The following is a 27,711-nucleotide window of genomic DNA, read 5'->3' as shown; positions in this document are numbered from 1 at the left end:
GAGTCTCTCTGGGAAGAGGGAGGCCCCTCTCCTCCTTCCCCCAGGAGATGGCAGGAATGGCGGCCAGGCCATTGGTTCCAGACCAGAGGTCAGCACCATCCCTCCCTGTGGTTCTGAGACTTCCTGTGTGTAGGAAGGGATTAACTAGCCAAGTTTTCCTGTGACCCACTGGTTACCTCTTCGAGCCCTGGAGGCCGTGCTTCTCTGGGTCTGGAGAGGCTGCTGAGCAGGCTGGGATACTCAAGTGGGAAGCAAAGGGAGGCGAGAAGCAACATTCACATTTGGACCTGGACACCCCAGGCCTTGGCTGCAGCAGCTCACAGACAAGCCAGGCAGGTAGAATGTCAAGTGCACTTTACTGGGCCCCTGGACCTTCAGATGCTGTCCTTACTGAGCCTGGGGTATCCCCTCCCCACACTGCCACCTGCACAGGAAGTGGGGATGGTGGAGGGAGGACATGTGGAGTGGCTCATTTTCCTGCTCTGAAGGGTCTGGAGTGATATTGGGCCACAGCTGCAGCCCCAGTCCCACCCCCAGCAGCTAGATCCTCGGGGCAGAGAAGGGGGCAATGCCTGGGCCTTCAGCACGGGAAGCTGGATTCATATGAGGCACCAGTTCCTGCTTAAAAATGGGGCTAGTGGAGGGGGGGTGTCCACGTGCAAAACTCTACCAGGGGCAATGGTGAGGTAGAGGGGGTAGCAGCCTGCTCCTGTCAGGGAGAAGGCTGGGCAGACCCTGAGAGCCAGGCTGGCCCTTTCCATCTGGCCCAGGGGAGCTGGTGGCTGCAGTAGTGAGGTTCAGCCAGCTAAGGCTGGTGGAGGGTAACAGACGGCCAGGTGAGGCAGCCGGTCCAGCTTGTCCTGCCTCCCCTGCCATGGGTCACCAGTCCCGCTCAGCTGGCTCTCGGTAGGGCAGGCCTAAGAGCCTGAAGACATCCTTCTCAGTGGGGGTGGGCAGCACTCGGCCAGGCCCCACCTTGAGGCCTTGGGTGTCCCGGACCACTGCCGTGCTGAGGGCACGCTCTGACAAGCTCATGCCTTTGGTCTTGGCCAGAGCCCGCATGGAGCGGTTGAAATGGGCAGAACCGGTGAAGTAGAGCAGGGCGCAGGCAAACTCGCAGTAGGGCACGACGATGATGTCCAGTCGTCGGTGCCGCCGCCCTGGCCCTGGGAGCTGGCATACACCCAGGTACTTCTGCTGTTGGCCGTTCTCCTCTTGGCTCACCAAGTCATCCGTCAGGAACCCTGGCCCAACACAGGAGGGCTGCTGGGAGGGCAGCAGCCAGGCCCAGGGCTATCCTAACCTTCCCCCAGGCTTCTCTGATCATCCCTGGGTCCTCTATTCCCAGCTCGTCCATTCATTTGCTGGGTGACCTCCCACTCTCTGGGCCTGTGCCCTTATCGGTAAAACATGCATAGTAAATCCTCCACATCTCCCCACAGTGGCACAGGGAGAGCAAACAAGCCACTCAGCCTGCAGGTTATTACTGAGCACCTCTCAGGAGGTGCGGGGAGCTGATTCATCTCTTCCCTGAAGTGCCTCTGGCCACGAGAGAGAGGTGGGATTCTCACGAAGCAGCCTTCCCCTGCTTCCTGCCTAGAGATGGCCACTTTGAGGCTCTCCCTCCCGGGGGCCACCCTACCCTGCCCCCTGCCCACCTGCTCACCCGGAGGTGGGGCTTATACCTTGCTGCCGGAGACTGTCCAGGAGGCGGCTGAAGATGCCCCGGTGAGAACGGCCATCCGGGTGGGTGAGCAGCACGTCCACATCGCCACATGTTGCCTTCCCCCGTCGGTATGAACCACATGCCACGCACAGCAGCCCAGAGTTGAAGGCCTGAGCTGCTTCCCGAACCTGAGAAAGGGCAGTGGGGGGTGAGGGCCTTCCCTGACCCAGGAGCCCACACACCCAGCCTGTGCCCCAAGCCAATCCTTGGATGTGTGCTCCAGCCTGAGGGGAAAAGCTCCAAGAACAGAGGTCAGAGCTCTATGCCAGGGAGCGGCAGTTCTCTAGCTTCTAGGACAGAAGAGAAGAAAACACACTCATGCCACAGCGGGTGGCCTGACGAGAGATATGAGAAGGTGAGCTCAGATTCTGAGGGAAGGCACTGACCCTTCCCACAAGAGCTCTTCAAGAGCAGAGACACACCTTCTCTGGACTTCTGCCCCAACCCATGTGCCCAAGTCTGTGAAACTCTACTTAGGACAAAGGCCCAGGTGCCGGGAAGCCCTCAGCCAGGTCTCGGCAACCCCAGGTATCTTTGGATTTGGAGCTAAAGGCAGAATGTGAGTTGGGGCTTGAGGCCTGAGCAGGTGGCTGACAGGTGCTTTGGGCCCAGGCCTTGGGGGAGATGGAGCCCAGAAATATCACTGCACCTATAGGAAAGGAAAGGAAAGGAAAGAAAGCCAAGAGAGAGGGAGGCAATTCTGAGCCAATGCCCACCCACATCCTTCCCTGGAGGAATGAGGCTTGGTGGGGAGGGAGCTGAGACAGAGCAGACTGTCTGCTGAAGGATCATCGGTCACTGAGGGAGGATAAGCCCATTAGCCACCCCAGAGACACCGTGGCCTTTCATATGCAGATGGCCTCCCCGGCTCCACCCCAGGATGCTGAGATTTCTGGGGTCCTGGATACCTCTATTTTCCTGATAGGCAGGCTCTGCTAATCCCCTCACTCCCTTCTTGAGCCTCCCAAGAGGCTGGGAGGAGGCCTAGGATGAGTAATCCCATCAAAAACTCCTAAGGCCCTTAAATAGGGGGAGTGGGCCAGTTGGGAAGCCACTTCTGTTCCAATGGGCGGGGGTTGGAGGCTCTTGGGGGCATTTTCTGTGCCCAGATACCGTGGCTGAGTTGACGGGTCATCACTAGCATGAAGGCCTGGTGATGGGTGGACAAAGGGCCTGTCTATCCATCCCCCACCAGCCTCATAGCACATGGCCTCGAGTACAGCTGGAGGCTGATTTCAACTAAGCCGGGCCAGAGTCTCCAGGGAGTCCTACCCTATCAGAATCACAGACCAAAGTGAGCAAACCTTGCCCAAATCAACCAGCCCCTAATCCTAACACCAACTGAACAAATGATATATCTAACCCTATATGTACCCTAGTTTCCTTCTAATCTAGGTTTTATATGAACTTAATTCCTAACACGACTCTAAACCAATCCCAATTCTTGTCCAAACTTCTTTCTAGGACAACCACAAATCTTAACTAAAAGCATCCAACACTAAGAAAACCTACTCCTAATTCAGACCTAACCTTAACTCAGCTGTTGATCTAGCTTTCCTCTAACCTTAAACCTAATCCTACTGGCACTATGCTTCTACACCAACTCTAGCCCAAACCCTGAACCAGCCTCGAGTGGGCTGCAGAAGGCGCAAACATCTGGAAGGAGATATAAAACTGTGTATGTTTGTACAAATTGTGGAGAGAAAGAGCCCATGGTTTTCATTAGGTTCTCAAAGAAGTCTGTGAATCAAAAAATGTTCAGAACCTCTGCCCTGATCCACCCTAACCTAGCTCAATTCTAATCCCAATATCTTCAAGTAGTTCTGATCATAATCTGTCTCTAAGATAACCCTAACATTAAACCAGTCCTAACACCATTCTAGCACCTAAGCCGGTGCTAACTCTGGCCGATAATTGAGAACTCTAGCCCAGAGAGCCGGTGTTGTAGCCCTTCCCTACCAAAGCCACCCACCCCTCTCAACTTGCTCTTTTCCCACTAGTCCCAACCTCTGGTGGCCTGCAGCTTCCAGTGCCTACTGGGCTCCCCTGCTGAGGGATCAGGGTTCTTGGCTTCAAGCTGGGCCCTGAGCTTACAGTAGGGTCTGGCTCTTCTCACTGCCCTGGGACACCTGCTTACTGTCTGCTCGATCTCTGAAGCCTCCTCCCTGGGCATGCGGTCCAGGAAGTCGTCATAATGCTTTAGGCCAATGGCTTGCTGGCTGGTCAGAGAGGCCTGGGTGCGGATATCTTCTAGGCTCCGGAAACCCTGGAAAAAAGAAGCCAGATGGGAAGACTATGAGGATCCAGGGCCAATGAAGAAGTAGTGAATGAGCACATTCACGAGGCCTCCATCACTCCCAGACTCCAAGGCAGGCCTGAGGCAGGACCAACCCCATGATTGGTTGGGTCTGTAATCAGTGGGACTTGGGAAAGGCAGACGCATGGGGGACACACCCCAATCCAGCCCTGCCACAATCCTAGAACACTGGTTCATGATTCCATCAGTCTAGGGATGATTCTAGGCATGGCCAGGTTTGGGAACCACTGATCTGGATGCTCAGCCCTGAGGCCTGGTCTCCTCAGGAAGGCTCTTGCTGGTCTAGGGGACAGAGAAACATACGGTTTGCACTGCTTACACCACATATCAAGGACACCAAGCAACCAGGTAGTTCTGGGAGCCAAGAGAAGGACCTGCATAAGCCCTGGTCCCTTTGAACAGTGGTTTCCCTATTCATCTGGGTTCTTTCCCATCAGAGCACAGGACATCAACTGTGTGGGCCAGGAGCCCTAAGACAGGGAAAAACTGAAGTGGGGGCTGGGACAGGATGTGACCTGATGGTACCACATCTGGGCAGTCTTGGTTCCAGCCCCCCAGATGTTGGAGAAGAGCTCTAAGACAGGCACGCTCTCGCTGATGTGGTCCAACTTCCGCAGATGCCCGCTCTCCAGGATCTCCACGATCTTCTCAGCCATCCGCTTTCCAATCCCAGGGATACTAAAGGCCTCCTAGAGGAAGAGGAGGGAGAGGCAGGAAAGAAGGGTGAGAAGATGGGAGGGGCAGAGCCAATGGTGGAGAAGTGGACTCCGTTAGCAGATGTCTGAGTAAAAGCCAGTCTGGCTGGTTGGCAGCTGATAGCTGTGTAAAGCTTGGGCACATTTAAGATGAGAGGTTTTGATGAAATGGGCCAGGTAACTTGTCTTTTAGTTCCCAGAGGGATGGAGATCAGCACAGGAAACAGAGGAAAGGCAATACTGATGATACTAGTCACAGTCACAACAGTGGAGCTATCGTTTACTGAGGCTTTATCATGTATCAGGTCCTGCACTGCAGGGGTCATGGCATTTAGTCTTCACAGGTACACTGCATTTGTGACTTGTCTTAGTCCCTTTTTATTGATGAGGAAACTGATGCTCAAAGGGTTTAAGTAATTTGCCTGAAGTCACACAGGCAGTGAATGATGGGAACTAGAATTCAGTCTCTGGTCTTTTGACTTCCAAAGTATAAAAAACTTTTTATTATGGGAAAAAATTCCAAAATAGAGAGAATAGTATAACGAATCTCCAAGTACCCATCACCCAGCTTCTATAATTATCAAGATTTTGCCAATCTGCTTTCATCAATCTCCCAATTATTTTTTCTTTCGTGCAAGCCCCAGATATCATAAAACCTTAACCATTCCACCTGATCCCTACTTGTGTCTGGTGCCTCCACCAGCCTCTGGCCAGTAAAGAGAAGACCCTCCACATACCCTCCCCTGGCCCCCAGGTACCTGGTAGGAGGTGACAGGCTTGTGGAAGCTCTTGAGGGCATTGATGGCCTTGGCATAGCCCAGGGCCCTCCACTTGTCTCCCTGAACACTGTAGGCTTTGGCCAGCACTTCCAGCTTCTCTGTGATGTGGGTGTTGTGGTTGGTTGCCTTCTGGCTTGATGGCTGTGCACAGACCCACTTAGCCAGGCCCTCAGGTGCTGGGCTAGGCTCACCATCTCCCTCAAGGGGAGTGGGGTAGCGGCCACTGATCAGGGCTTCCAGATCAGCTGAGCTAACCTGAGTCTCTTCCCCATCACTGGTTTCATCATCAGAGATGGGCTTGAGGACGGGAAGGAGAAGACACAGTAAGTTTATGCCCCTCAGGAGGAGGGCTCCTCAGAGGTGGGGGTTGTTTCCTAGTCAGACCCAAGAATAAGGCTGGGTCCTCTGCATCATACTTGGGTCTCCTTAAGTGTGGGGCTGTGTTCCATCAGGCTCCCCGCCATGCCCAGCCCTAGGACCCCCAGTGGTATGTGGTAGACTTGGCCTGGGCAAATGCAGCAGTGAGAAGTGGTGGAAAGAGCTAAATGGCTTTCCAATAAAGAGAGCCCTCCTCTCTCAGGGGCCTGGGACTTTCTGAACAACCGCCCAAGGACTCATCACCCAGCTTCTATAATTATCATTCCTGTTTCTATGATTTAGTTCCCAGGGGAAAGGAGCAGTGGGGGTTGGGAGGCTCCTGACCTGGGCTTGCGTGCTTTCAACCTCCTCTGCCCTCAGGGAAGGAGGTACAGGTCTCGCGGGAGGAGGGGAAGGAGAGGGGGCTGTCCTGAGCTGAGCCTCACAGTCTCCAGGAAGAGAACAGTCTTGGTCTGCCTTGCTGAGCTGTGCTTGATCCAGGTACCTGCAGGGATGGTGATGGAAGGTTAAGACACCAAAGGTCTCACCCTGTTTCTGCTCTCAATCCTTCTCTACTCTGAAATCTTGGTTTTTTTTAATGTATCCAGTTAAGACAACGAGAGTTATTCTTAATAACTCAAGAAGAGTGCTGAAGAAAACATTTGAGGAAAGACTAAGACCAGCCTACCTCTTGGGGATGAAGATGCTGAATGCTGCTGTGTCCACCAGCCTTCTCTCCTGCAGGCACAAGCTCAGCCAGGCTGACTTCACCAGCTGAGCACCTGAGGGCAGCTGGGGCAGTCTCAGGAGGCGGAGGGCTCGCTCCCAGTCCATGCCTTCATCCACCACAATGTGAGTGACCCCAGGGGTCTGGGCTGGGCATATCTGGCCACCATGCTGGACAATCTGATTCTCAAAGAGTTCTGCCCGGGCTCGCCCAATGCCAGTGGGCACAACATGTGCCCGCACGGAGCTCAGCCACTCTGTGGAGGGGACATCCAGATGCCTACTGTCATAGCTTTCAGACATGATCCAAATGAACCCTTCACAGTCCCCTTCCCCCAATCATTTTCCTCCACCCAGCCTGCTTGCTTTCTGGGGCTTCTACTACAAGCATACAGTTAATTTCCTCATGGGTCATCGCTTGATGTAAGGGCAAGGATGTAACCTAGAACAACGTCTGGCACATTGTGGGCATCCTATAAATAATTTATTTGATCATTTATACTTTCAGCAAATATTAGTAGACACCTATTATGTATCAGGCACAAGGCACATGTTTTGCAATTTCAGGTCTCATCATCTAATAGATTCCCCTCTCCCCACCCAGCCCACCATGTAAGTTTTTGCCATCTATTTGTCAATTTGGCTGCAAAATAAGTTATAATTATGGGGACCTGAGAAGGCTCCCCCTGCCCTCCCCTGGGGCAGGCAACCTCCTGGAGAGCAAAGGATTCTGCTAGTTATTTCCTTAGGGACCAGGGAGTATTTTCAGATTGATGGAGGTCTCGGATGGGGTAGAAGATAACAGAGCAAGTGGCCTGTCAAAGACTGGGGACCGAGCCTAGTATAAGGTAGGTACAAACAAACCTGCAGGCTGCTGGTGGGCAGTCAGCTGTAATATCTGATTCTGGACATGAACTATGTAGGAAGCCTGAGGTTCAAACACACAAGGGTTCTGAAACTCACCTCCTGTTTCTTCTCTGTCTTCTCTCTTGGGAATCTTTGTAAGTGCTTTTGATGATGGATTGGTATGAATTTTCTTCCGTTTGGGAAATGCCTTCAGGATGCCCCTGGGGTCCATTGAGATATGGCTGGATCCTGGCCTTTCTATTGGAGGGTTGTTCAGAGCACCTGTCATGTGAAAACTCAGAATTGAGGCTCTCCTACTCTGACCACGAAGGTGGAGTCTTTGCTGACCAGGGCTTGGGGGTTGTAGCCCAGTTCCCAGGGGTCTCCCAAAACCCAGTTGAACTTGGGTGGTTTAGCCTAGCTCTACACTTACTAGCCTTTCAGAGTCAGAGTACTGGGGAAGATGAGAGGAAGAGTGGAACTATTGGGGGAACTTTTGAGGGGTACCAAACGATATCATTCCTCAGGCGGTTTACTCTGAAGATTCAGTGTGCAGTGTCTGCTCCTGCTGCATCCCACTTCCAAAGGGAATCCAGAATGGGATGCAGGCTAGGAAATGGAGCTACATCTTTAATAAGGACTTGGGCTCCCAAGAGGAGTGGGGACTGAGGGTAACTTGAATGTAATCTTTCTTTACCTCCATCACAGACCCGCAGAGGAAAACTGGGTGGGGGACGGGTGGCAGGTGGAGGTTAGAGAGGCGAGGGTAACGCCCTGCACCTGCCCGGGTCTCGAACCGCTCGGCATCAGGGGCGCACAGGCCCGCAGCTGCTGGGAGATCTGCGGCCGCAGCACGTGTGGGGAGTCTTCCGGGACTGGGGGAGTCTCGGCCTCACAGCTGGGGGTGAAGTCTCCGGCAGGTGTGGGGCACCCGCCGCATGCGCAGCTGGCGCGCGCCAGGCATTCTCAGTTGGGGGCCAGGGGAGTGCTGGGGTGTCCGGACCCTCTCTGAGGGCTCATTCCAATTCCTCGGATTCGGTCCAGTATGGGGTCAACTCCAAGCCGGATAGGTCACCCGGGGTAGGCAGGAGTAAAGTACTTACCAGAACAGCCAATGAGAGCGGACTAAGGGTGTATGTTGGCGGGGGGTGGGGCAGGAAAAGTAAGTGCCAAGAACACCTTCCGGGTCAGCCGGAAGTGACCTTAGACGGAACAGGTTGCCATGGCAGCTGCCCGGCAAGCGGCGGGGCGGAGGGAACATGGCGGTGACCGGCTGGCTGGAGAGTTTGCGGGCAGCGGAGAAGACGGCGTTGCTGCAGGACGGTAACTCGAGGTCCTTCGCGAGCTCCCTCGTCCTTTCCCCCAGTGTCCGGCCCTCCGCCCTGGTGCCTCCGGGGGGGCCTCAGCCTGGGACGGCAGGGCTGGAAGGTCGCGGCCACCAGCCAGGCTAGGTCCTGCATTTGCCGATGAGGAAACTGAGGCCCAGAGAGATGACGTGACTGAAACACGCATTTCTGAACACCCCTTGTTTCCTTAATTCCACCTCGCTCGGCTCTCAGTTCTGTTACTAACAGATAATAATTCCTTTCACATTCATTATGTTATTTGCTTCTCACCGCTGTCTCGAGAGGTTGTTAATTTTCCACCCCATTTTACGGAGAGGCAACTGAAATCCTAGAACTTAGACCAGCCCCAGCTCCTTTAGTCAGTCAGTGGTACAACTGGATCCTGACCCGGGATCCAGTGAGCCTCAATTCGGAGGTTCTATTGCTGAAAGTAGCCTGGTGTTATAGAGAGGGAGGGCCTGGGCTCTAGTTACGACTCTGTTAATTTACCGTGGACTCTCCAATCCTCCTCTTTACTTGTTTTACCCTCACTTTCCTCCTCTGTAAACTGAGATGGATGGATTGTCTCTATTATCTCAAAGGGCCTTTCTAGCTGTAATATTATGTTTGTAAGTGAACGTCTAAATGTTTCCTGGGTCTTTAGGCGAGACAGAGCAACGGCACCCCAGGGCTGGAAGCTTTAGGGTCCCTTCCTAGACGCATTTGGCAGCCAGAATGAATTAGGTCTGAATTCCTGTAGCTTTCAGGAAACCAGCAGACTGACATCCACAGGCGAGGCCAATCCGGAAAAGCGTGAAAATTGAAATCAGCTGGTCATTTGCTCATTTATTCACGCATTTAGGGATGCTTTTACTAGGCGCTGAGTTGTGTACTAGAGAAGATAGAAAGAAAAAGACATGTCCCAGGAGTTCACAGGGTGGTCAGGAAAAAGAAACGTAAAAAAAAATAAGAATGTGTTTAATAAAGGTTGGACTCTTCTATAAAATGCTATGAGGCTACAGAGGTGGAAATGGTTATCTCTTTGAAGGAAGACCTGACAGAACAGGTGGTGTTTATGGGTCCTAAAAAATGAATAGGTTGCTAAGTAGAGAAGAGGAGTTAGTTATTCCAGAGAGAATGACTTATGTGTACTGGCACAGAGGTGTGAAAGTATATGACTGATTACTAGCGGCCTAACAAAACATTTTGGGAGGCTGAAGCATCCACTCCATCATATTTTCCCCCTGCACTGTGTCAGTTACTAGGTGCTAGGACGCCAGGCTGCAAGAGTGTATAAAAGGTCTCTTTTCTCAAGGAGCATTGAAGGGAAATGGTGGAAAATGAAGAGAGATTGCAGATAAATTGCTGTATGTTGTAATAGATCTCCTATGCCAAACTAAAGGTTCTGAATATTATCTCATAGGATGGTGGTTTTTGTTTTTATTGTAAGAAACACATAACATAGAATTTACCATTTTAATCATTTTTAACTGTACAGTTCTGTGGCATTAAGTACATTCACATTATCATGCAGCCATCACCACCATCCATCTCCAGAACTTTTTCATCATCTTCAACTGAAACTCTATACTCATTAAACACTAACTCCCCAATCTCCCTATCCTCAGCTCCTGGCAGTCATCATTCTACTGTCTGTCTTTATGAATTTGATTATAGCAGGAAACTCAAGTAAGTGGAGTCATACAATATTTGTCCTTTTGTGGCTGGCTTATTTCACTTAGCATCATGTCTTCAAGGTTCAACCATCTTGTCGTGTGTGTCAAAATTTTCTCCCTTTTTAAGACTGAATAATATTCTTCCTTTGTGTGTGTGTGTGTGTGTGTGTGTGTGTGTGTATATACACCACATTTTGTTTATCCATTGGTCTGTTGATGGGTATTTGGGTTGCTTCTGTTTTTTTTATTGTGAATAATTACTGCTGTGAACATGGGTGTACAAATATCTATTCAAGTCCCTGCTTTCACTTCTTTTGGTCACAGGACACTGTCTAAACAAATATTTCATCAGCCAGGATTTTGTTAAGTTTTTTGGTTAGTAACATCACAAAACAAGATTGTTAGGGTTCCTCCCCTAATCCAAAAAAAGAAAACAAATAAAAAACCCCAAAATATATGGCTACACTTCTTATCAAACCTCTCCTGTATGTAGATTTGCCCTCCTAGTGTGTATGTGAGTGGGTGGGGCATGCGACTATTTCCCACCAAGAATCACTTTTGTTGGTAATGACAACCCAATACACTTTTTTCATAAATAATTTATGTTCATTATAGAAAAAAGGAAAAATAAAGTCACGCATAATCCCACCATCCAGAGATAATCATGATTGACTGTTTTTTTCTTTCTTTTTAAGAAAAATTTAAAAAAATATTGGGGGGGAGAGGTAATTAGGTTTTTTGTTTGTTTGTTTGTTTTAATGGAGGTACTGGGGATTGAACCCAGGACCTTGTGCATGCCTTGCTACACCCTTCCCCCTACAATTGACATTTTCATACAGAAACTTCTGTTTTTTTTCCATGCATACACACTCGCACATATATATTTTTTCGTTCACCAAAATATACTAATGTACTTAAAATTTTTTGGCTCTACATACAAATAATAGAATAACTATGTATTAGAATAAAGTATAGATAGATACTATATGATCTTGGGTAAGTGAGGATATTCTAAACACAACTTCTGGGTAGTAACCACAAAGGAAAATATAATTCACTATATAAAAATTAAATTGTTTGGGAAAACCCACTTTAAACAAAGTTAAAATGCAGTTAAAACTGAGAGTATTTGCAACATATATGACATGTGGTTAATATATACAAAACTCAATCAGATAATATGAATACCCAAATAGGCTAAGGCCTAAACAGGCAGTTCACTAGAAACATGAACAATAAACCCTTGTAACCGTGTTCAACCTTACAAATATTAAAAGCCATACAGACTATCCTGGTATGGTTATTAGAGCATGGACTTTGGCCTCAAGTGAGTTTAAGCCCAGGCCTGTCATTTCTCAGCTTTGTAACCTTGGACAAGTTACATGACCTTTAAGCCTCAAATTTCCTTATTTGTGAAATACAACTACTAGAGGCACATAGGATTATTGTGAGAATTAAATGCAGTAATACACATAAAGTGCCTGGCCCGTAGTAAGCACTGCATCCTGCTTGTACTTAACAGCAGACTCCAGGGGAGAAGAGGATCAGGCCAGACACCCTCAGCCACTCATAGGCAGCACCTTGTACCGCTCCTGACAGGAAACCTCTTCTAGCTCTATGAGCCAAACAAATGGTTAAGGGTGGTGTAACCTAGCGGCCTACTGAGAGGCCCTGCAAATTTGGGCGTGAGTTTCCCCAGAATACAAATTAGGACTGACTGACTCAAGGGAACTGTGTCTCAGGGGAGTGAATCGGACAGGAAAAAGGCTTGGTAGATCAGATACAGTTGCGAGTTTGGCTAGTGGTACCTTTAGCTGGCTAAGGGCCTTGGGGCTCTATTCATCAGGAATAGGTTGGGTGCCTGTCTACTGGGCATTAATCCTCTGGTATTCATTTCACTGGGGAACCTACTTGTATCTACTTACCTATTTGTAAAAATAGGAGAAATTATATAGCCACTTTTAAGAAAATGCTTATGATTATACTGCATGGGTGGGAAAGTTGGGCTAGGAGATGCCTTTGGGTTCTTCCATTCTTTCAGTGAAAGATGAATCAATGTTTTTTCTTTCAGTCAGTATTTAGTTGAGCTCTTAAACTGTGCCAGGCACTATGCTTGGTGTTGGGGAAGCCATGGGTAGGGTGGATAAAACCCCTCCTATCTTAGTAGAAGAGACAGCCAATAAAAAAAAAAAAATCACATAAATAGATGTAAAATCATCACCAAGGTAAATGCCATGAAGAAAACACATGGAGACTACCATCGTGTGGCTGTGCACTAGGAATGGCCTAAAGATGTGCAGAAGAAGGCAGAGCCAGGGCACAGCTAGAGGGAGTGCTTGGTTGGGAAACCCAGTTCAGTATCCTGAGCATATAGGCTTGGTTTTAGGAACTGGGGAGAGAAAGATAAACATGATATCGTTCTTAAAACAGATGTTTTTAAAAGTATCATACTGTGTGATAAATGCTCCACTGTGGATATGGATAAAGCACTAGGGAGGCATAAACAAGGAAGCGGTGGCTTTACCAGGGTGGCTGGGGTGATAGTTTAGGAAGACCTCCCAGCGGAAGTGACATTTGAGCTGAATTTTGAAGGGCAAGGAGTTGTTCAACAGTTGGGAAGAAGTTTGGAGCTATTGCTGGTGGAAGAATCAGCTGAGCCAAGACACTTTCAGAGAAAGTTTCAGAAAGAGAGTCCCAGGACATGTCTTAAAGTAATGGTGGGTGATGGTTGGCCAGGAGTTTGTGGGAGGCTCTGGGAAGATTTTTTAATACACCCAAGGCTGTTAATGTTTCCCAGGTAGATCCTTGACTTGCAAGGCCCAAGGCAAGAGGAGGCTTAGGGGTAAGGCACTCTCTGCTTTGTGCCTAGGGAGAAGGAAGGTGCACTATTTGTTCCCAGATGGGAAGGAGATGGCCGAAGAATATGATGAGAAGACAAGTGAACTACTTGGTAAGTGATGGGGCTCCCAGAGGGCCCTTAGGAACACTTGGGGTGATCTATACACAGGTTACCTCACTGAGTTGAGGCTTCACGGAGGAGCCCAGCTCCACATGTGGAAGCTAGGGGAGACCGAGGCCCTTGAGGCAAGATTGTTCCTGAGAATAATCTGAAGTCAGGGCTGGACACCAGAGATGGAGTGGGAGCCTGCTGGACCAGTAAACCTCAGTCCATCCCTAGACAAATGAGAGAGTGAGAAATTCTTCTAAGGTGGGAACAGGGATGTAGAGAAACCATTGGGAAAAACTTCACAGAGAATGTGGAATTGGAAGTAAACGTCAGCTGAGTAGTGGTAAGGGCTGGTGTTCCCTGTAATTTTTTTCACTTGTTTTTTGTTCTGTTTCCTGAAGCTACATCAGGAACAAGCAAATATCAGAGGCAGCAGCCTTTGACCTTGCCTCAGAGGCAGCTCTATTAAATATGTCCCTCATCTTGGAGAATGTCTGAATCAAAGGGAGTAGGAGGTAGAAATGGTGATCTTGCACCATTGTTACTTTCATTCCTGCATGCTTTTTCCTTTAAGAATAGGCTTATGAAGAGGGGCTGTAGCTTGGATTTCTGGAAATTATTTGATCTGTCCATTCTCTTTTCTCAGGTATGCATATCAACATTAACTGACTTCCCAGAGCTAGGTGGCTGGTTCTTTGACCCAGGGCCTGAGGCTGTCAGCAGTGGGAGTTGGTCTCTTTATTAAGTTTCACCTGAAATGCTAACACCAATGATGGAATCATGGGCTGGGTTATTTTCTTGTCATTATTCTTGACTTTAATTTCTTCCTTGGCCTGATCGACAGGTAGTATTGGCGAGGGAATTTATTTTTCCCTTTTTCTGACAGCTCATAAACGTCTAGAACTGACAACATGGATTATACTGGTTTGCATTCTCTTAGTCTCCGGTCTTAAAATGTGTGTCCTGTGCATGTTCAGTTGCACAGTGAAGTGTTGATCCCCACTTATTATGAGCTGCTTGGCCCCCAGTCCCAATTGGCTTAGTCTGGTGCTATTAAAAATCTTGATGTGTTTAGCATATGACACTGATTTGGTGGAAACCAATACAGTAGTAATATCCTTACAATGCATTGTAATTTATAGCGCTCCCAGAGGGTGACAGCCTTGGAATGCCTAACAGGGGCGAGTTTATGAAAGCAGAGGTCATGTGAGCTGACCACCACCATCACCAGGCTAGAGACTAGCCGCAGCTCTTCTTCGCCAGCCCTCAGCGTCACCTCTCTTCTCCACACAGAGCAAATAAAACAGCTATTGCTGCTGTGGCTATAAAAACAAACACATAAAACCCAGGCCTCTTAGTTGTGCTTGGACATGAAATTAAAATGAAAAACAAGTCTAGGTTCTTTGATTTGTAGCATCCATCCCACATGAACCTGTCACTCTCCCTCTTGGCAAGTGGAGAACAGACAGTGGCCTCCAAACTCTTTTTTTCTTAAAGTAAAAAATGAAGGTTCATAGGAGAAATTGTTTGGCTAAAGTTTACCTAAAATGATACTAATTCCGTAACTTTTATTGGGCACCATGGTAAGTGCTTTATATGAATCATCCTCATTACAGCCCCACTGGTAGGTACTGTTGTTTTCATTTTATAGTCAGAAAAAAATGGAAGCTTCAAGAGGTTAAGCAATTTGCTCAGAATCACATAGCTGGTTAGTTACAGAGCTAGGATTTAAGCCCAGTTCTGTCTGATTAGTCTCCAACAACATACTCTTGGGAGTTGAGTATATTTAATCCTCTTTTCTTTTCTTACTAAATTTTGTTCTCCCCAGAATGAGGAGGGGCTGGTGGGAACAGGGCAGAGAGGAACACACCACTCAAACCGCTGGGCCCTTTGAACAACTGCCCCTTTTCTTACCTGTCTCCAACCACCCCACCCTGCCCCTGCCAGCTTGCAAAATACTGTTCATTTTTCATTTTTAAGTATAAATAATCACAAAGGCTGAGCTGACTTTCACCTGTGCATTCTATGAAGGAAAATGTGGGTGGGTTTTGTGGGCAGTAAATGGGAATAGTTTCCCTTTTTTCAGCTAATTATACAAATTGGCTAATTGGCCAAACTGGATTTCTGTTTGAGAAACCCAGAAAGTAATTTACAGAGAGAATTGCCAATGGTGCATCCGTCTAGGTCGGAGCTCTTCCAGTTGGTGTTAATAAGCATAGTAGGGTCATATTTTTTTCCTACCCTCTCAGTGCTATTCATCCCCACCCCCCACAATGAATGTTGTATGTGTATTCATAGAGGAAAGAAGCTGAAGGGCCCCATAACAATGATCGGAACATCAAGCCAGCCCCAGAAGAACACAGCATGTCCAGGGGGGCAGAGGCTGAAGGGCAGGTCGTCTCCCAGCGATTACATTCGGATTACCGGCTTAATCTGCTTTGGTATTTGACCGCCAGCCTAACCACCCCAGGCTGCATTTGGAGGATATTGAGCACTTTCATCCCCAAGCACTTCACCGGCTTTATAAATGACCCACTCGATTCCCTTCAGCCTCCTCAGGGATGGGACGTGGCAGCTGTTTAATAGCCACATAGCAATGTTGCAGTGTTTTAGGGCAGAAAAGAAGAATCCTGCATCCAGTTTAAGCTGCAGGGAGTATTTAGGAAAGGGGAATGTAATTATCCACATTGGAAATGGGCCAGGGCTTGGAGCTCTGGGGAAAGAGGCCTTTAGGACCTCTACTTTCCAGCCCACCTGAAAGATGGGGTCTCCTTTCAGCAGTCTGGGACATCAGCCTGCTTCCTGCTGACTTAGGGAAAAGCCTCCAGGCGCTGCCTCCTTCATATATTCCCCATCAGACCCTTTATAGGGTCAATGAAAGTCTCCTTTCCGAGGACTGGCCCTGGCTCAGCCAGGAAGATATGACAGTGTCCCAGGGAGCTGCCTTGCACACACCAGTTTGGGTTTAAAATATAATCAAATCAGAGTGACAGCAGGTGGAAACAGTGTTCTGTTGCCGCAGGAGCTGTCCTTGAGTTCAGGAACAAAGACAGGACAAGAAAGACAAAACAGTGTGTGTTTGCATGTGTTCATTCATGCCCACCTCCATGGGAGGAATAACAAGGACTTCACCAAATCATTTATTGGATCTTATAAGGGAAGGAGGGGGGAGACTTTCTTTGTGTTCAAACAAAGAATTTAATCCAAGGTGTTTTGTTTTGTTTTGTTTTTAAAGAACGTTGAAATAGCCAAGGGTCCAGGTTCCTGTGACCTGAGTGGCTTTTAAGGTCAGCAGTAAAGAAAACAGTAGCTGACTTTCCTCCTCCTTAGGGTACTCCTTGGGAAGGTTTCTGTTCAAAACCCAACATTCCTTAGATAAAAAAGTAGACAGGAAATCCTGGGGTCAGAATTCCTGGTTTCGTGGCCACCCCGGCATCGTGCTTCAAGACACATGATTTAACAGGGCCCAGTCTTACAGGAGCACCTCACTTATCCAGCACCAGATAGTTAGGTGTTTTCCACAAATTACGTTTTCAAATAATCTAAGCTTTTCCTTTAAAGGCTAAAATATAAAAAAGAATGGAGCTACTTTTTAAAAAAGCAGACCTTCTAAATATCATATATGCTTATCGAATATTTATAGAATACACGTTATTAGCCTTTTATTAATGATTCAGATTCTGGCCTTGGTGTTAGGAGACGTGAATTTTAGCTGTGGCCTTTGCTGTAGTTTATCTCTCTGAGCCTTGGCAAAGAGTATGAATAGTCGTCATGGAGAGTGGTGGCGAGGGTTGAATGGAGAGCGGGCAGGGATGAAATGGCTATTTCTCATTTGAAAAATACAGGTATTGGACTAGATGCTTTCTAAAGGAACCTCCACCTTTAACACGTTGCTTGCCCATGTGGCTTGGGTGCCCCTGAGGAAACACAACTGTCACCCAGATTTGGATGACGTGGCAGTCGATGTGTTCAACTCTGTGATGACTGTGTTCTATCATATCGCGATCCCATCAGGGTCTAAGGGTGCTGGTTTGCCCTTAAACCAAATGGTCCCACATGCTAAATTTTTAGTTCTGATGCTGCCCTCTAATGTGAGCTGTCCTGTCATAGTGTTGTCAGTATGCCTGGGAAAAAATTAATTTCCTGCCTTATTCTACACTTTATACATGGTCTGAGTGAGAATCTGGAAGTGATCTTTCCTACAGTATAGAGTGAGATACATGGGTCTTGTCACAATAAGCCACTGCTTAGAGGCATTTGTCACTTCTGAATCTACAACTGTGACAGAGGCCCCCAGAAGGCTGGCTTCCAGTTAAGCGAGAGGTATTACATGAACAGATTTGGATACACTCCCGGTCACAGTCCATTCACTTAAGAGAGTAGAAGTATTTGTGAGGGAAAAAAAAGTTGCCTATAAAGCATATTTCCAAGTTTTACTCTTCCTTATTAATTTTCATTATAAACTTGGAAATGTGTTTCTAGGGAGAATTTTTGGCCCTGAGATGTAATAAAATCACACTGCAGAATGCAGCAGACCTTATAAAAGCACATATTCAAGGGAAAATTCTAATTTTACAGCACACTTTTGTGTTCAGCTTGTGTGCCTTACTCAGAGCAGTGAGCGTGTTTGGGTTTGGCACAGCTGTTCAAAAGGTTTCAAAGAAACCCATCCTGAGAATGGCACAGCAGCTCTTACCCTGCAGCCCAGTTTAAAAAGGAGCAGACGGGACAACTATGACATGACATCAGGCACTTTCTGAGTTTTTAGCTCCTCACAGCAGCTTCAGGAAGGCTGCTGGCCTGAAGCAGCCCCAGGGCTCCCCAGGCTGGAAGACACCCAGCGCGCAGAGAGGGCGGGGGCAGAGGGGTCGCCCTGATAGCAGTCACTGTGTCGGGACTGTGTGGGCTTCCCAACATCCCGGCGGGGGCTTTCAGGTGATGTCTGCTGGATTAGTCTTTTCACTTAGAATTTACATAAGGTATGTGCCTTACTTGAAAAAACACCTTATGCAAACACTTGGGTTTTAAAACAAGGTAAAATACAGATAATTACTTGCATTATAAAAGGATGATTCCACTCTCCAAAAAATTCACTTTAGACCTTTTATAAATAATGCATTTAAAACATTGTGTGTGCCTATAATTTCCTGTAGATACAACTCTGGGTCAATTGTTTTAAGCCAGGTACACCTGAAATAAGTGGAGTTCCATATTTGGGTTTCTGAATCGTGAGACAGATCTCCCTATCAGCTTTCACCCTTTTAATTCCTTTTTCCTTTGCACATTTTTAGAGGGAAAAATGCATGGCAGCTCATACTTTTTGGGGTCCACATTTTTCCTGTTACCAGTAGCTGCCCTTTTGCTAACCCTTCCATGTTCCCCGTGCTTGAAGTCACACTTGGGGGTTTCTGAACTCCATTTGGCTCCTTTCAGAGATTTACTGCGGTTCCCCTTTTGTCTGGGCACTCGTGATATGGGCTTTACAGGTTGTCTAATATTGAAATGCTCTACTGAGATTTCAGAGGTTGCGAGGTCCCTGCTCTGATGGACACAGCCAGCTCCCACTTTCATCCTGTTCTAGTTTCCTGTTGTGACATTGATGATTCAGCAGAATCCTCCTCCCCATAATCCCATTCCTTCCTTCTCTCCCCAGTGAGAAAGTGGCGTGTGAAAAGTGCCCTGGGAGCCTTGGGCCAGTGGCAGATTGAGGTGGGAGAGCCAGCACTCCCAGGAGCAGGGAGCCTGGGGCCTGAACTCATCAAGGAAAGCAATGCCAATGTATGTCTGTCTGTCAGGTGTCTTGGGGAGGCTGGGGGGAGTGGGCTGCTGGCCCTCGAGGGCAGGCACCGTGTCTTGTTCACCTCCTCATTTCCAGTGTGCCCAGCTGGACACAGTGCTCTAGAAACATTTGCTTGAATGAATACCCCAAGGGTTTTGGCTTGGTCATCCCAGGGCGAGGCTCCAGGCCTAGAATGTCACAGCAATGACAGCATCAGAGGGGAGCTGTACAGAAGATCTGAGGGTCTCCCATTGTGCCCCCTGGTAGAGCTTTGTGGAGGGGGGAGTCATCTCTTCCTGGCCCTCTCCAAGAACAGCCCTCGAGTTGGATTTGTCTTCTGCAGCCCATCTTCATACGCAAGGACACCAAGATGAGTTTCCAGTGGCGAATTCGAAACCTCCCATACCCTAAGGATGTCTATAGTGTCTGTGTGGACCAGAAGGAGCGCTGTGTTGTCATCAGAACAACAAACAAAAAGTAAGTGGCGTAGTGGGCACCTTCCGGCCTGAGTATGAGTGGGGTGTGGGATGGGGTTTGACCTGAGGTTAGGGCTCAGACTGCTTCCTACCCTGAGGGCAGAGAAACCTCCTCTTCCAGCTCTGAGGGAGGGAGGAAGGCTGCACTGAAGCCCCAGTAGGCGCTGAAAGCTGAAGGGTTTCCTCTCTGCAGGACCAGCTTGAATAATGTAATCAGCTCTATCAGGGCAGGGAAGTTTATACAGTGTATGTCTGGTCTAGTACTTGGCACATACTGGGGCTCAATAAATATATGTTGCATGAATGAGGGGATGAGAGAATCACTTGGCCATTGATTTGAGATCTTAAGTGTTTCTTTTTTTTTTTTTTTTCTACAAGCAACAATGTATTTCATGTTCACCACAAATTCTTGCATCAGTGTCTCTCTAATGTTTCTGGTGGACTTGATCTCTAGTAGACACTTTAATAAGGGCCCATGAGAACAATATTCCCTGAGTTCTTGCATGTTGATCACAGTTGGTGTCAATCTTACTGGATACAAAATCTTTTGCTCACATTTTGTTTCCTTGAGTATCTTAAGTATATTATTCCATTTTCTTCTGGCATAAATCTTTGCTGTCAAAAAGTCTGATAATAATCTAATTTCCTTTCTTTCATAAGTCACATGCTATGTGTGTCTTAAGTGTGCAAAGAAATTTTTTTATTTTTCTTTAAAGCCCAGCAATTGTTCTAGAATGTGTCCTGGTGTTTGTGGTTCTGGGTCAACATATTTAGGTACATGGTGTGCTCTTTCAATCTGTACTGCAAAATATTCTGGGAAATATTTCAGGAAAGTTTTCTTGACTTTCAGTTTTTTTTTTTTTTAACATTTTTTATTGATTTATAATCATTTTACAATGTTGTTTCAAATTCCAGTGTTCAGCACAATTTTTCAGTTATTCATGGACATATACACACTCATTGTCACATTTTTTTCTCTGTGAGTTATCATAACATTTTGTGTATATTTCCCTGTGCTATACAGTGTAGTCTAAAAGATTATTGTGACCTTGACCTCTGGCTGGATCCAGGCCATGGTAAACTTGATCTAGTGACATCACTGCTGGAGCTGGCAGGGAGCCATGGCCTGGAGCGCACACTTGTCTGAGGTGGCAGTTGCAGAACTTTAAAGTCCTGGTCTGGGAGCAGCAAACTTGATCCCTCCCTGGACTGAGGGACAGTAGGCAGGTGCTTTGCCTCTTGGAAGTCTCTTGCATTATGTTTCAGAAGGGCTACTCCACTTCCTTTTGCTGCTCTTCTCATGGTCTGCTGGGGGGCCCAGTAGGCAGGTGCTTTGCCTCTTGAAAGTCTCTTGCATTATGTTTCAGAAGGGCTACTCCACTTCCTTTTGCTGCTCTTCTCATGGTCTGCTGGGGGGAGGCAAAATGTAGGGTTATGGGGACAGAAGGTGACCAAGTAGAGATCTGATCCTGGCAGGGCTGCTTCTGGGCTGATCATCTTGGAAATGCATTGATCTCATTTGGGTTTCTGGAGCTGTGACTGATCACAGAAGAGAAGAGCCTTGTAACAACTTGATTGTGACCTGGGCCAGAGGGATTGCAGTATAGGACCAACTCCCATGAAACAGATATGGGGCATTGAGATAGGAGGTTTTATAAGTCATTGGTCCACAAACTGTGAAGCCCCCCAACATGTTTCATGGTATGCTAAGCTTTGGCCCAAAGTACCACCATCTATCCACTGTTTGCAAGCAGTAAGAAGAACCCAGCTGTTTGTCTATCTTCTCAGGTGGTGTGGTGCCAGCCTCCCCTCCCATGTCCATGATGCCCACAGGGAAGCAGCATGGCTCCCAGGCTCCCCTAGTGCAGCCATGCGTTCTACCTTCCTTTTGTGACCTCCACACCCTGTCACTTTGGCAGGGTTAAGGGGTGGGGAAGGGGTGGAGATGAATGAATTAATTTCAGGATTATTGCTGTACATGCAGCCAGCAGCCCCTGCAGTGGGCCTTGTCTATAAATATAAAGTCATAATAATAAGGGTTTGCGTTTATAAGGCACTTTGAAGCCCTCAGATAAAAGGCAGTTTATTCCTGTTATTGTTCTCATCATTAACAGGAGTCAGTGCCTAAAGTGGAATTTAGCAATTTCAGACAACAGAGAAATTTCCTTTAGGAAAACAAACTCTGTGCTTCAGCAAGCAGTCCCTGGCGTAAGAGGCCCTGGGTCCAAACTAGGAATAAAAGTGCTTCTGATAGCACTTGAATCTGCAGCCCAGTAGTTTGTGGAGCTGGCTGCTGCCTCCCTTTTGTCCCCCAGAGGTCACTGTCGAATACAGATATCAAGCTGAAATGTGATTACCAGGGAGTGAGAGAAGAGAGGCTAGCTAGCTCACCAAAAAATTCATCTGCAGGCAGATCCTCTGGGTTCCATCTCCTGCGAGTGTCCAGCCATAGGTGGCGCTGTTGGCCAGAAGCTCCATGGCCAGAGGCCCACTCCGGCGCCCAAGGCAAAGGGGGAGGTACATGTTTGAACTGATGGGTGAGGCCAGGTGGGATACGTGTAGTGCCCCCAGAGGAGGGGTCAGGGCCTGGGTTGGATTCCCACAGAGGGGAGAGGAGTATGTGAGTGCCCACTTCAGAGCCCACAATGAGATTTAGAGTCCAGTGGCCCTGCCTGGCTCAGCATAGCCTTCCTCTGTCCCTCTGCTGGGAGGAAGGTGACAGAGGCTGTTAAACCCTCAACTGGCTCTTTCCTGAGCCTACTGGCATTTTCATCTACCTGGAGTAGGAATGTATCTTATACCTTTATTACCCTTAAATAAACAGAACTCAATGGCTATTCTTTTGAGCGGTGTTTTAACTTTTTAAAGATACTTTAAAGATCTGTTTTCTTATCATCACACTGTCCAGGGATGGACAGGGTACATACGTATTTTTATTCTTGTGTTATATATTAATAATTATGTAAGTGTATCTATAAAGTCAGCACGATGAATGACTTGCCAAAGGGGAAGTTAGTGACAGGCCACTGCGGTTTCTACCACACTGTGGTTTTTCTCTCTGATTTGACTTCCTTCACCTGGAGGTTCTAATATTCTGGACTGTGGTTGCTGATAAAAGCCAGAATTCCTTTACCTATACCTGCCTTGTCCTGGAAGAACTGGGTTGGCCACTTTTCTTGAAGGAATTGATTCCTGTGTGTCATATCCTTGGCCTCAGGTAACAGTGAGGGATGAATCAGGGAAGGAAGAAAGTGATTCCCCAGGATCCTTTTGTGGCACCATCTGTTCCCAGTAAGAGTGTTTGTGCAGAAAGGTTTTTTGCTTCAGCCTGGAAGCTGGCAGCTGTAAAGGGAATGAGGTAGGGTGGTGGAGTAGGAAGATGTCAGTTTAAATCTGGCCTCTGCCACGTATTAACCATAGTATTTTGGGCAGTTTCCTCATCTGTCACAGGAGAGTACTCATATGTACCTCATAGATTGGGGAATTTGATGAAATCGTATATGTACAAACACCCAGACCAATGGCTGGCCTGAAGCAGGTCCTTGACAATTTTTTGGAATTGAAACCTGAAGGGAGCTTGGCTGATTTGATGTCAGTAATACTAACACTGTGGAAGAGCTTATAAAGGCATTACTAGAAAAAAGGATTCTGTGGTCAAACAAGTTTAGGAAACTCTGGAAGAACCTTTTCTTTGGTAGGACTGCTGAGAGCCTTTAGATTGTGACTGTGCATTGTGACTCTCTAGGAGGGGCTACTGTAGGCAGGGATGACCAGTTTGCCTGGATCATTAATCTTTAAGAAAGAAGGAAGATTTGCCTAATGATTCTCTAAGGGGTGGGCTGACTAGAGGCTTCTCTAGACGTCTCTGGCTGAGCCTGTGTGCAGGTGTGCAGAGCAGCCCCTGGAGGTGTGTGGGCCATGGCCCAGGTGACTGCATAGCCACCCTGCTTCTACTTTCAACCTCCTCCAGAGTCTCTCTCTGAAGGCCTGGCCTCTTGTGTCCTTTCTCAGTTCACCACAGGGGAGAATGGGTTGGGAAAGGACCAGGAATTGGGAAGGGGAGATGGTAGAAAGAGTGATGGGGTGCAGTGGGTCAGTTCTAAAGTAGCCGAAGTGAAGAAGCTGTTCTTTTGGCACAGGTTGGAGAGAAGTACAAAGTTGGCCTGTTCTGGTCCCTTTGACAGTGACTTAAAGTTCATTGAGGGCGACTCCTTTATTTGAGGAAGGAATTTGGAGTAAGAAATAAGCCCAGAAGTTAAGTGGTCTGCCCAGAGTCACAGGGCAGGGCCAGGAATCCTCCTGAGAGCCTTTGCTTCCACATACATCTTCTGAACACTTATATGCAGACCACTATGTGTCAGGGGGCCTGCAGGGTAGCTGGATCTTGGCGGGGGGGGGGGGATATCTGCCCCATCTTGGACAGACGCAGGGAACCTTGATCAGGTGGTCTGTTACTTTGAGGTAAGAATGTTGAGAGATAGAGGGGTCAGGAGATTTGGGGGATTATCCCTGTAACAAGGGCATCTCCATTTACCAGTTTTGTGACTTGGGCAAGATACCTAACTTTTCTGTGCCTCAGTTTCCTCTTCTGTAAAGGAGGATAACGGAAGTAATCAACCTGGGAGGGTTGTTTTGAGGATTCGATGTGTATGAAATGGTGCCTGGAACAGAATAAGCATCCATACATGTCAGCTTTCACTGTGTGCCTGAGACTGAGGATGGGGAAAGGAAGTGAGAATGGGGTGTTGTTGTGCATCAGCAAAAGCCCAGGAACCACTCCACTATAAGGGCTTAGCTTTTTAGCAGAAACACAGGTTCTCCTCAGGCAGGGATAGGCCTTGTTCTTCATCCTTAAATCTCCAGCTCATAGCTCAAGGCCTAGGACACAGTTGACACCTAAGAAATGTTTGCTGCCTACTTGCTGCTGCCTGAGGCTGAACATTTGGACTTTCCTAGAAGCACAGTGAGTCCCTCTCTAGTCCAGGTGCTGGTGAGAAAGTCAAGTGTGGTGTCTCTCAGGGCAAACCCCAAGGCCAGGGATGTAGATAAGGGAGTAGGCTGCTCCCTGAGGAGAGAAAGCAGATGTCCCATACCCCTTTAAGACTGCCTGTCAGGAAAATTGTTTAACCTCAACCAATAAACTAAATCCATTAGAATAGACTCAAAACAGAGCTGAGCCTCGAGACCCACTCTGCCTCTGTGCCCCTCTGCCTTGTGAAAGGTTGGGAGAACAGAGAAGGGGCGGCAAGCCACACAACTCGAGTTCCCTTTGATCTAGTCATTGCTGTTGAGGCCAAGCCCCGGGATTCTTTTCCCAGTCCTACTACGCCAGCCTGGTGTGTCCTTGTCCCTCCTTCCTGGCACACAGCCAGGTAGGCAGAAAGGACATCCCCACATTCTGCACGGCAGGGCCTTACACAGGCCTTATCAGTTCGGCTGAGCTCTGTGTGCTGGGCTGCTTCTCTCCTGGTTCTGCTTCTTGTGTATATTTGCACGGAAGATGTTAGAAGATCTTAACACTTCCTAACAAGCCTTTGTGTTCATCTAATCTCTGCTGTTTAACCTCTGACTCCCCCCATTATCAGTGTCTGCCACCTTTGCTGGCCAGACCAAGGGCCCCAGGAAGAGCCCTCAGCCTGGGCTGGCTAGGAAGAGGATGAGGCCGGCATTCCAACCTGGTTTGCAGGCAGATGGATCGCCTTTCCCTGGGGCAGAGCTTTGGAAAATAAAGCAAACTTGTGGTGCCATTAGGATCCCCCAGCCCCCACTCCTTTTGAACTGTCAGCCTTTAAGTAAACATTCTTTTCCTGCCTTGGGTCCCAGCACCTCAGAGGGGAGTGGGAACCTGGGAGGAGAGGGGCCCTGAGAGTCTCCACTAAACTGAGGGATTTAGGCAAGGAGAGCAGGGTAGAAGTGCTGCATTGATGTCAATGCTCTGAGTCCCCAGGGCATCAGGGCTTTTGAAGTGGACTTGCGGTACCTGTCACAAGGACCAGGCCCCTCTGAAGTATTAAAAGTCCCATCCTCACCAGGCCCCTCACTGTTGAGTTTGTTTGCACCTGCCTGCAGTGCTTCCCTGCTTAGCACACACAGCCTTGCAGCAGCAGTGATGCCATGCCCAGGTCACAGGTCTGGCAGCCACTGGCCAGACCTAGTTTACACACCCACCAAGGAAAATGGCAAACGGGCCTATTGCTATAGATGAGGGGGCCATTCTTTGTTCGCTGGTGTAATAAGACCAGGATCAGGGAACTTTAATCCTGACTCCACTGGACATCTGGCTATGAAACCAGGCAAGACATTTCACTGTCTCCAAGCCTGAGTTTCCTCTTTGGTAAAGGAGGTCAAATTTCCTGCAAAACAAAGTCCAGTTACACTCATTATGGGTTGGATGTTGCTATCTGGGCTTTTCTGGGTTTTTTTTTTCCCCCTACTAAAAGGGATCATTAATCTCTGGACTGGCACCTGCAGGTAGGTGACAGGGACTGTGTGTGGTATGTGAAGATGGAGGAGTGGGGTCTCAGGGCCAGCAAAGGAGTCCAGAGCCTGAGAGATCCAGCAGGAGTCTGTCAGGAGTCACAGGGTTTGTTCTCTTAGATTTCTCCTTGTGGATGTACTTCCCCTCTGGCCTACAAGTAGAGTCAGGCTAACAAGGCCTTGAAAGACCCCAGAGGAGGAGAATGTAGCTGAGGCCCTCAATGAAAGTTCCATGTTAAATGGCAGCTATCAGTCCCCAGCTTTGGAGCACAGCCCTACATGTCCTTATTCTGACATCAATTTCTTGGGGGTGCAGAGGTCTGGCTTGCCTGAGCTGTTATTCCATGAGGCTGCTTCTCTGTGTCTTTAGGAGTCCTGAGCCTTAAGTATGTCACTCCAGCCTGGTCTAATTAAGGAATTATGACTGGCCCTGTTCTTCTACCACTGGACTGGCCATAAGGCCTTTCATTCTTTTTCTTCTAGGGCCACTAAGCTCTAAAATACTGGTGTTCTAACTGGCTTCCCTTCTTCGTCTTCGGCTGTGTGGAAGGTGTAGGAGAACTGTGTAGAAGCTTGGTGTCAGAGGGCCTGATGCCCAACTGTTGGGGTCATCTTGATGGGTGTCCCCATGGCCTTTTGGTGTCCCCACAGGTACTACAAGAAGTTCTCCATTCCTGACCTAGACAGATACCAGCTACCTCTGGATGATTCCTCACTGAGCTTTGCTCATGCCAACTGCACCCTCATCATCTCCGTAAGATTCGTCAGACTTCTTGGCCACTATGTCAGGGAGAGGCTGCCTCTTTCCCTGCCCACTTCACGCTCCATAGGAGTCCCCAGTTCCAGCTCCAACAACCCCTGGGGTGTGCTTGCTAGAGAACAGGCATCCCTGCTCGAGCATGGAACGAGCAGGTGGGGGCTGAGGGAGGAACTTGATCTTAAACTCATAGCTGGAAGAGGATAATGGGGTGAAGGTGATGAGAGGTTTTCCTGAAGAAAAGAAACCTTTGTTCTTTGGGATCCTGAGCCATGAGGCTGGTCTTAACCCTTTCCCCAGCATGCCCATCCCCAAGTTTAAATCTGTTCTTCCCTCTCCCTGCGGGAGCAAATCATTCAGTCCTATAGGCTGCAATATCCTCATCTTGGAATAAAGGGGATAGAAGGGGCCCAGAGAGAGTGAGTGTGTGTGTGAGTGAGTGTGTGTGTGTGTGTGTGTGTGTGTGTAGGGAGGGGTGATGTGACTGAATCATGTCCTCTTCCTGGTCCCATACACAGTATCAGAAGCCAAAGGAGGTCCTGGTAGCTGAATCAGAGCTGCAGAAGGAGCTGAAGAAGCTAAAGACAGCCCACGGCAGTGACGGGGACTGCAAGACCCAGTAGTGGACCCCAAAGCCTGCCCTTCAGGCACGGAGAGTGGGTGAGGCTCTTCCTGTAGGCCTGTGAGACTTCAAGACTTGGGCCTTTCTGGCACAGGGGCTGCCCCTTTTCTTTTGGGGACTGTCCAGGCTCTGTAAGAACTGGGCCCTGGAGCACTCTTAGCCCCTGCCCATGGTCTTCTCTCCTGAGTAAAGTCATTCTGAGTCAC

The 27,711-nt window shown here is 48.2% G+C and overlaps 3 protein-coding genes across 11 annotated transcripts in view; 1 reads left to right on the top strand and 2 right to left on the bottom strand.

Annotated features, from left to right (window-relative positions):
• Nucleotides 1–337: 337 nt before the first annotated feature.
• Nucleotides 338–8,624, bottom strand: POLL (DNA polymerase lambda). 3 transcript variants are annotated; one of them, XM_010971012.3, is made up of 9 exons: nt 8,550–8,624; nt 7,564–7,728; nt 6,563–6,857; nt 6,220–6,379; nt 5,497–5,814; nt 4,559–4,732; nt 3,864–3,992; nt 1,686–1,854; nt 338–1,244 (listed from the first exon to the last, which is right to left on the bottom strand). In XM_010971012.3, the coding sequence occupies exons 2-9, from the start codon at nt 7,676–7,678 to the stop codon at nt 880–882; spliced, it is 1,725 nt and encodes a 574-aa protein (XP_010969314.1). In that variant the 5' UTR covers nt 7,679–7,728; nt 8,550–8,624; the 3' UTR covers nt 338–879. The 3 variants fall into 3 exon arrangements, with proteins under 3 accessions (XP_010969314.1, XP_010969315.1, XP_074229837.1); XM_010971013.3 differs by lacking the exon at nt 8,550–8,624 and adding an exon at nt 8,144–8,539; XM_074373736.1 differs by lacking the exon at nt 5,497–5,814.
• On the top strand, nt 8,622–27,711 carry DPCD (deleted in primary ciliary dyskinesia homolog (mouse)). Of its 4 annotated transcripts, none has more exons than XM_010971015.3 (6): nt 8,631–8,769; nt 13,317–13,397; nt 19,048–19,172; nt 19,517–19,650; nt 26,778–26,880; nt 27,402–27,711. In XM_010971015.3, the coding sequence occupies exons 1-6, from the start codon at nt 8,706–8,708 to the stop codon at nt 27,504–27,506; spliced, it is 612 nt and encodes a 203-aa protein (XP_010969317.1). In that variant the 5' UTR covers nt 8,631–8,705; the 3' UTR covers nt 27,507–27,711. The 4 variants fall into 4 exon arrangements, with proteins under 4 accessions (XP_045363447.1, XP_010969317.1, XP_045363449.1 ...); XM_045507489.2 differs by having other exon boundaries at nt 8,670–8,769; nt 13,245–13,397; XM_045507491.2 differs by lacking the exon at nt 13,317–13,397 and having other exon boundaries at nt 8,622–8,769.
• FBXW4 (F-box and WD repeat domain containing 4) overlaps nt 20,432–27,711 on the bottom strand; it is an 85,425-nt gene continuing 78,145 nt past the window's right edge. The window contains exon 9 of one of the 4 annotated variants that reach the window (XM_045507486.2): nt 20,432–21,058. In XM_045507486.2, coding sequence (XP_045363442.2) covers nt 20,948–21,058 — 111 coding nt within the window. In that variant the 3' untranslated portion in view covers nt 20,432–20,947. The remainder of the gene's footprint in view (nt 21,059–27,711) is intronic. The other 3 variants (XM_045507487.2, XR_012510152.1, XR_012510153.1) reach the window with 3 other exon arrangements.

The sequence above is a fragment of the Camelus bactrianus genome, chromosome 11 (genome assembly GCF_048773025.1).
Source record: "Camelus bactrianus isolate YW-2024 breed Bactrian camel chromosome 11, ASM4877302v1, whole genome shotgun sequence".
In the NCBI taxonomy this organism is placed as follows: Eukaryota; Metazoa; Chordata; class Mammalia; order Artiodactyla; family Camelidae; genus Camelus; species Camelus bactrianus.
The sequence above is the reverse complement of the archived record's forward strand: the minus strand, read 5'-3'. Positions and strand labels throughout refer to the sequence as shown.

What these genes read in the sequence shown, in the direction of transcription:
- DPCD (XM_045507489.2), top strand. Translation starts at nt 8,706, where the DNA reads ATGGCGGTGACCGGCTGGCTGGAGAGTTTGCGGGCAGCGGAGAAGACG. An exon ending in ATCAGAACAACAAACAAAAA is followed by an intron (nt 19,651 to 26,777) that starts GTAAGTGGCGTA and finishes GTGTCCCCACAG; the next exon opens with GTACTACAAGAAGTTCTCCA. An exon ending in ACTGCACCCTCATCATCTCC is followed by an intron (nt 26,881 to 27,401) that starts GTAAGATTCGTC and finishes TCCCATACACAG; the next exon opens with TATCAGAAGCCAAAGGAGGT.
- POLL (XM_010971012.3), bottom strand. Translation starts at nt 7,678, where the DNA reads ATGGACCCCAGGGGCATCCTGAAGGCATTTCCCAAACGGAAGAAAATT. An exon ending in AGCCTGTCACCTCCTACCAG is followed by an intron (nt 4,733 to 5,496) that starts GTACCTGGGGGC and finishes CTCTTCCTCTAG; the next exon opens with GAGGCCTTTAGTATCCCTGG. An exon ending in GGACAGTCTCCGGCAGCAAG is followed by an intron (nt 1,245 to 1,685) that starts GTATAAGCCCCA and finishes GTGTTGGGCCAG; the next exon opens with GGTTCCTGACGGATGACTTG.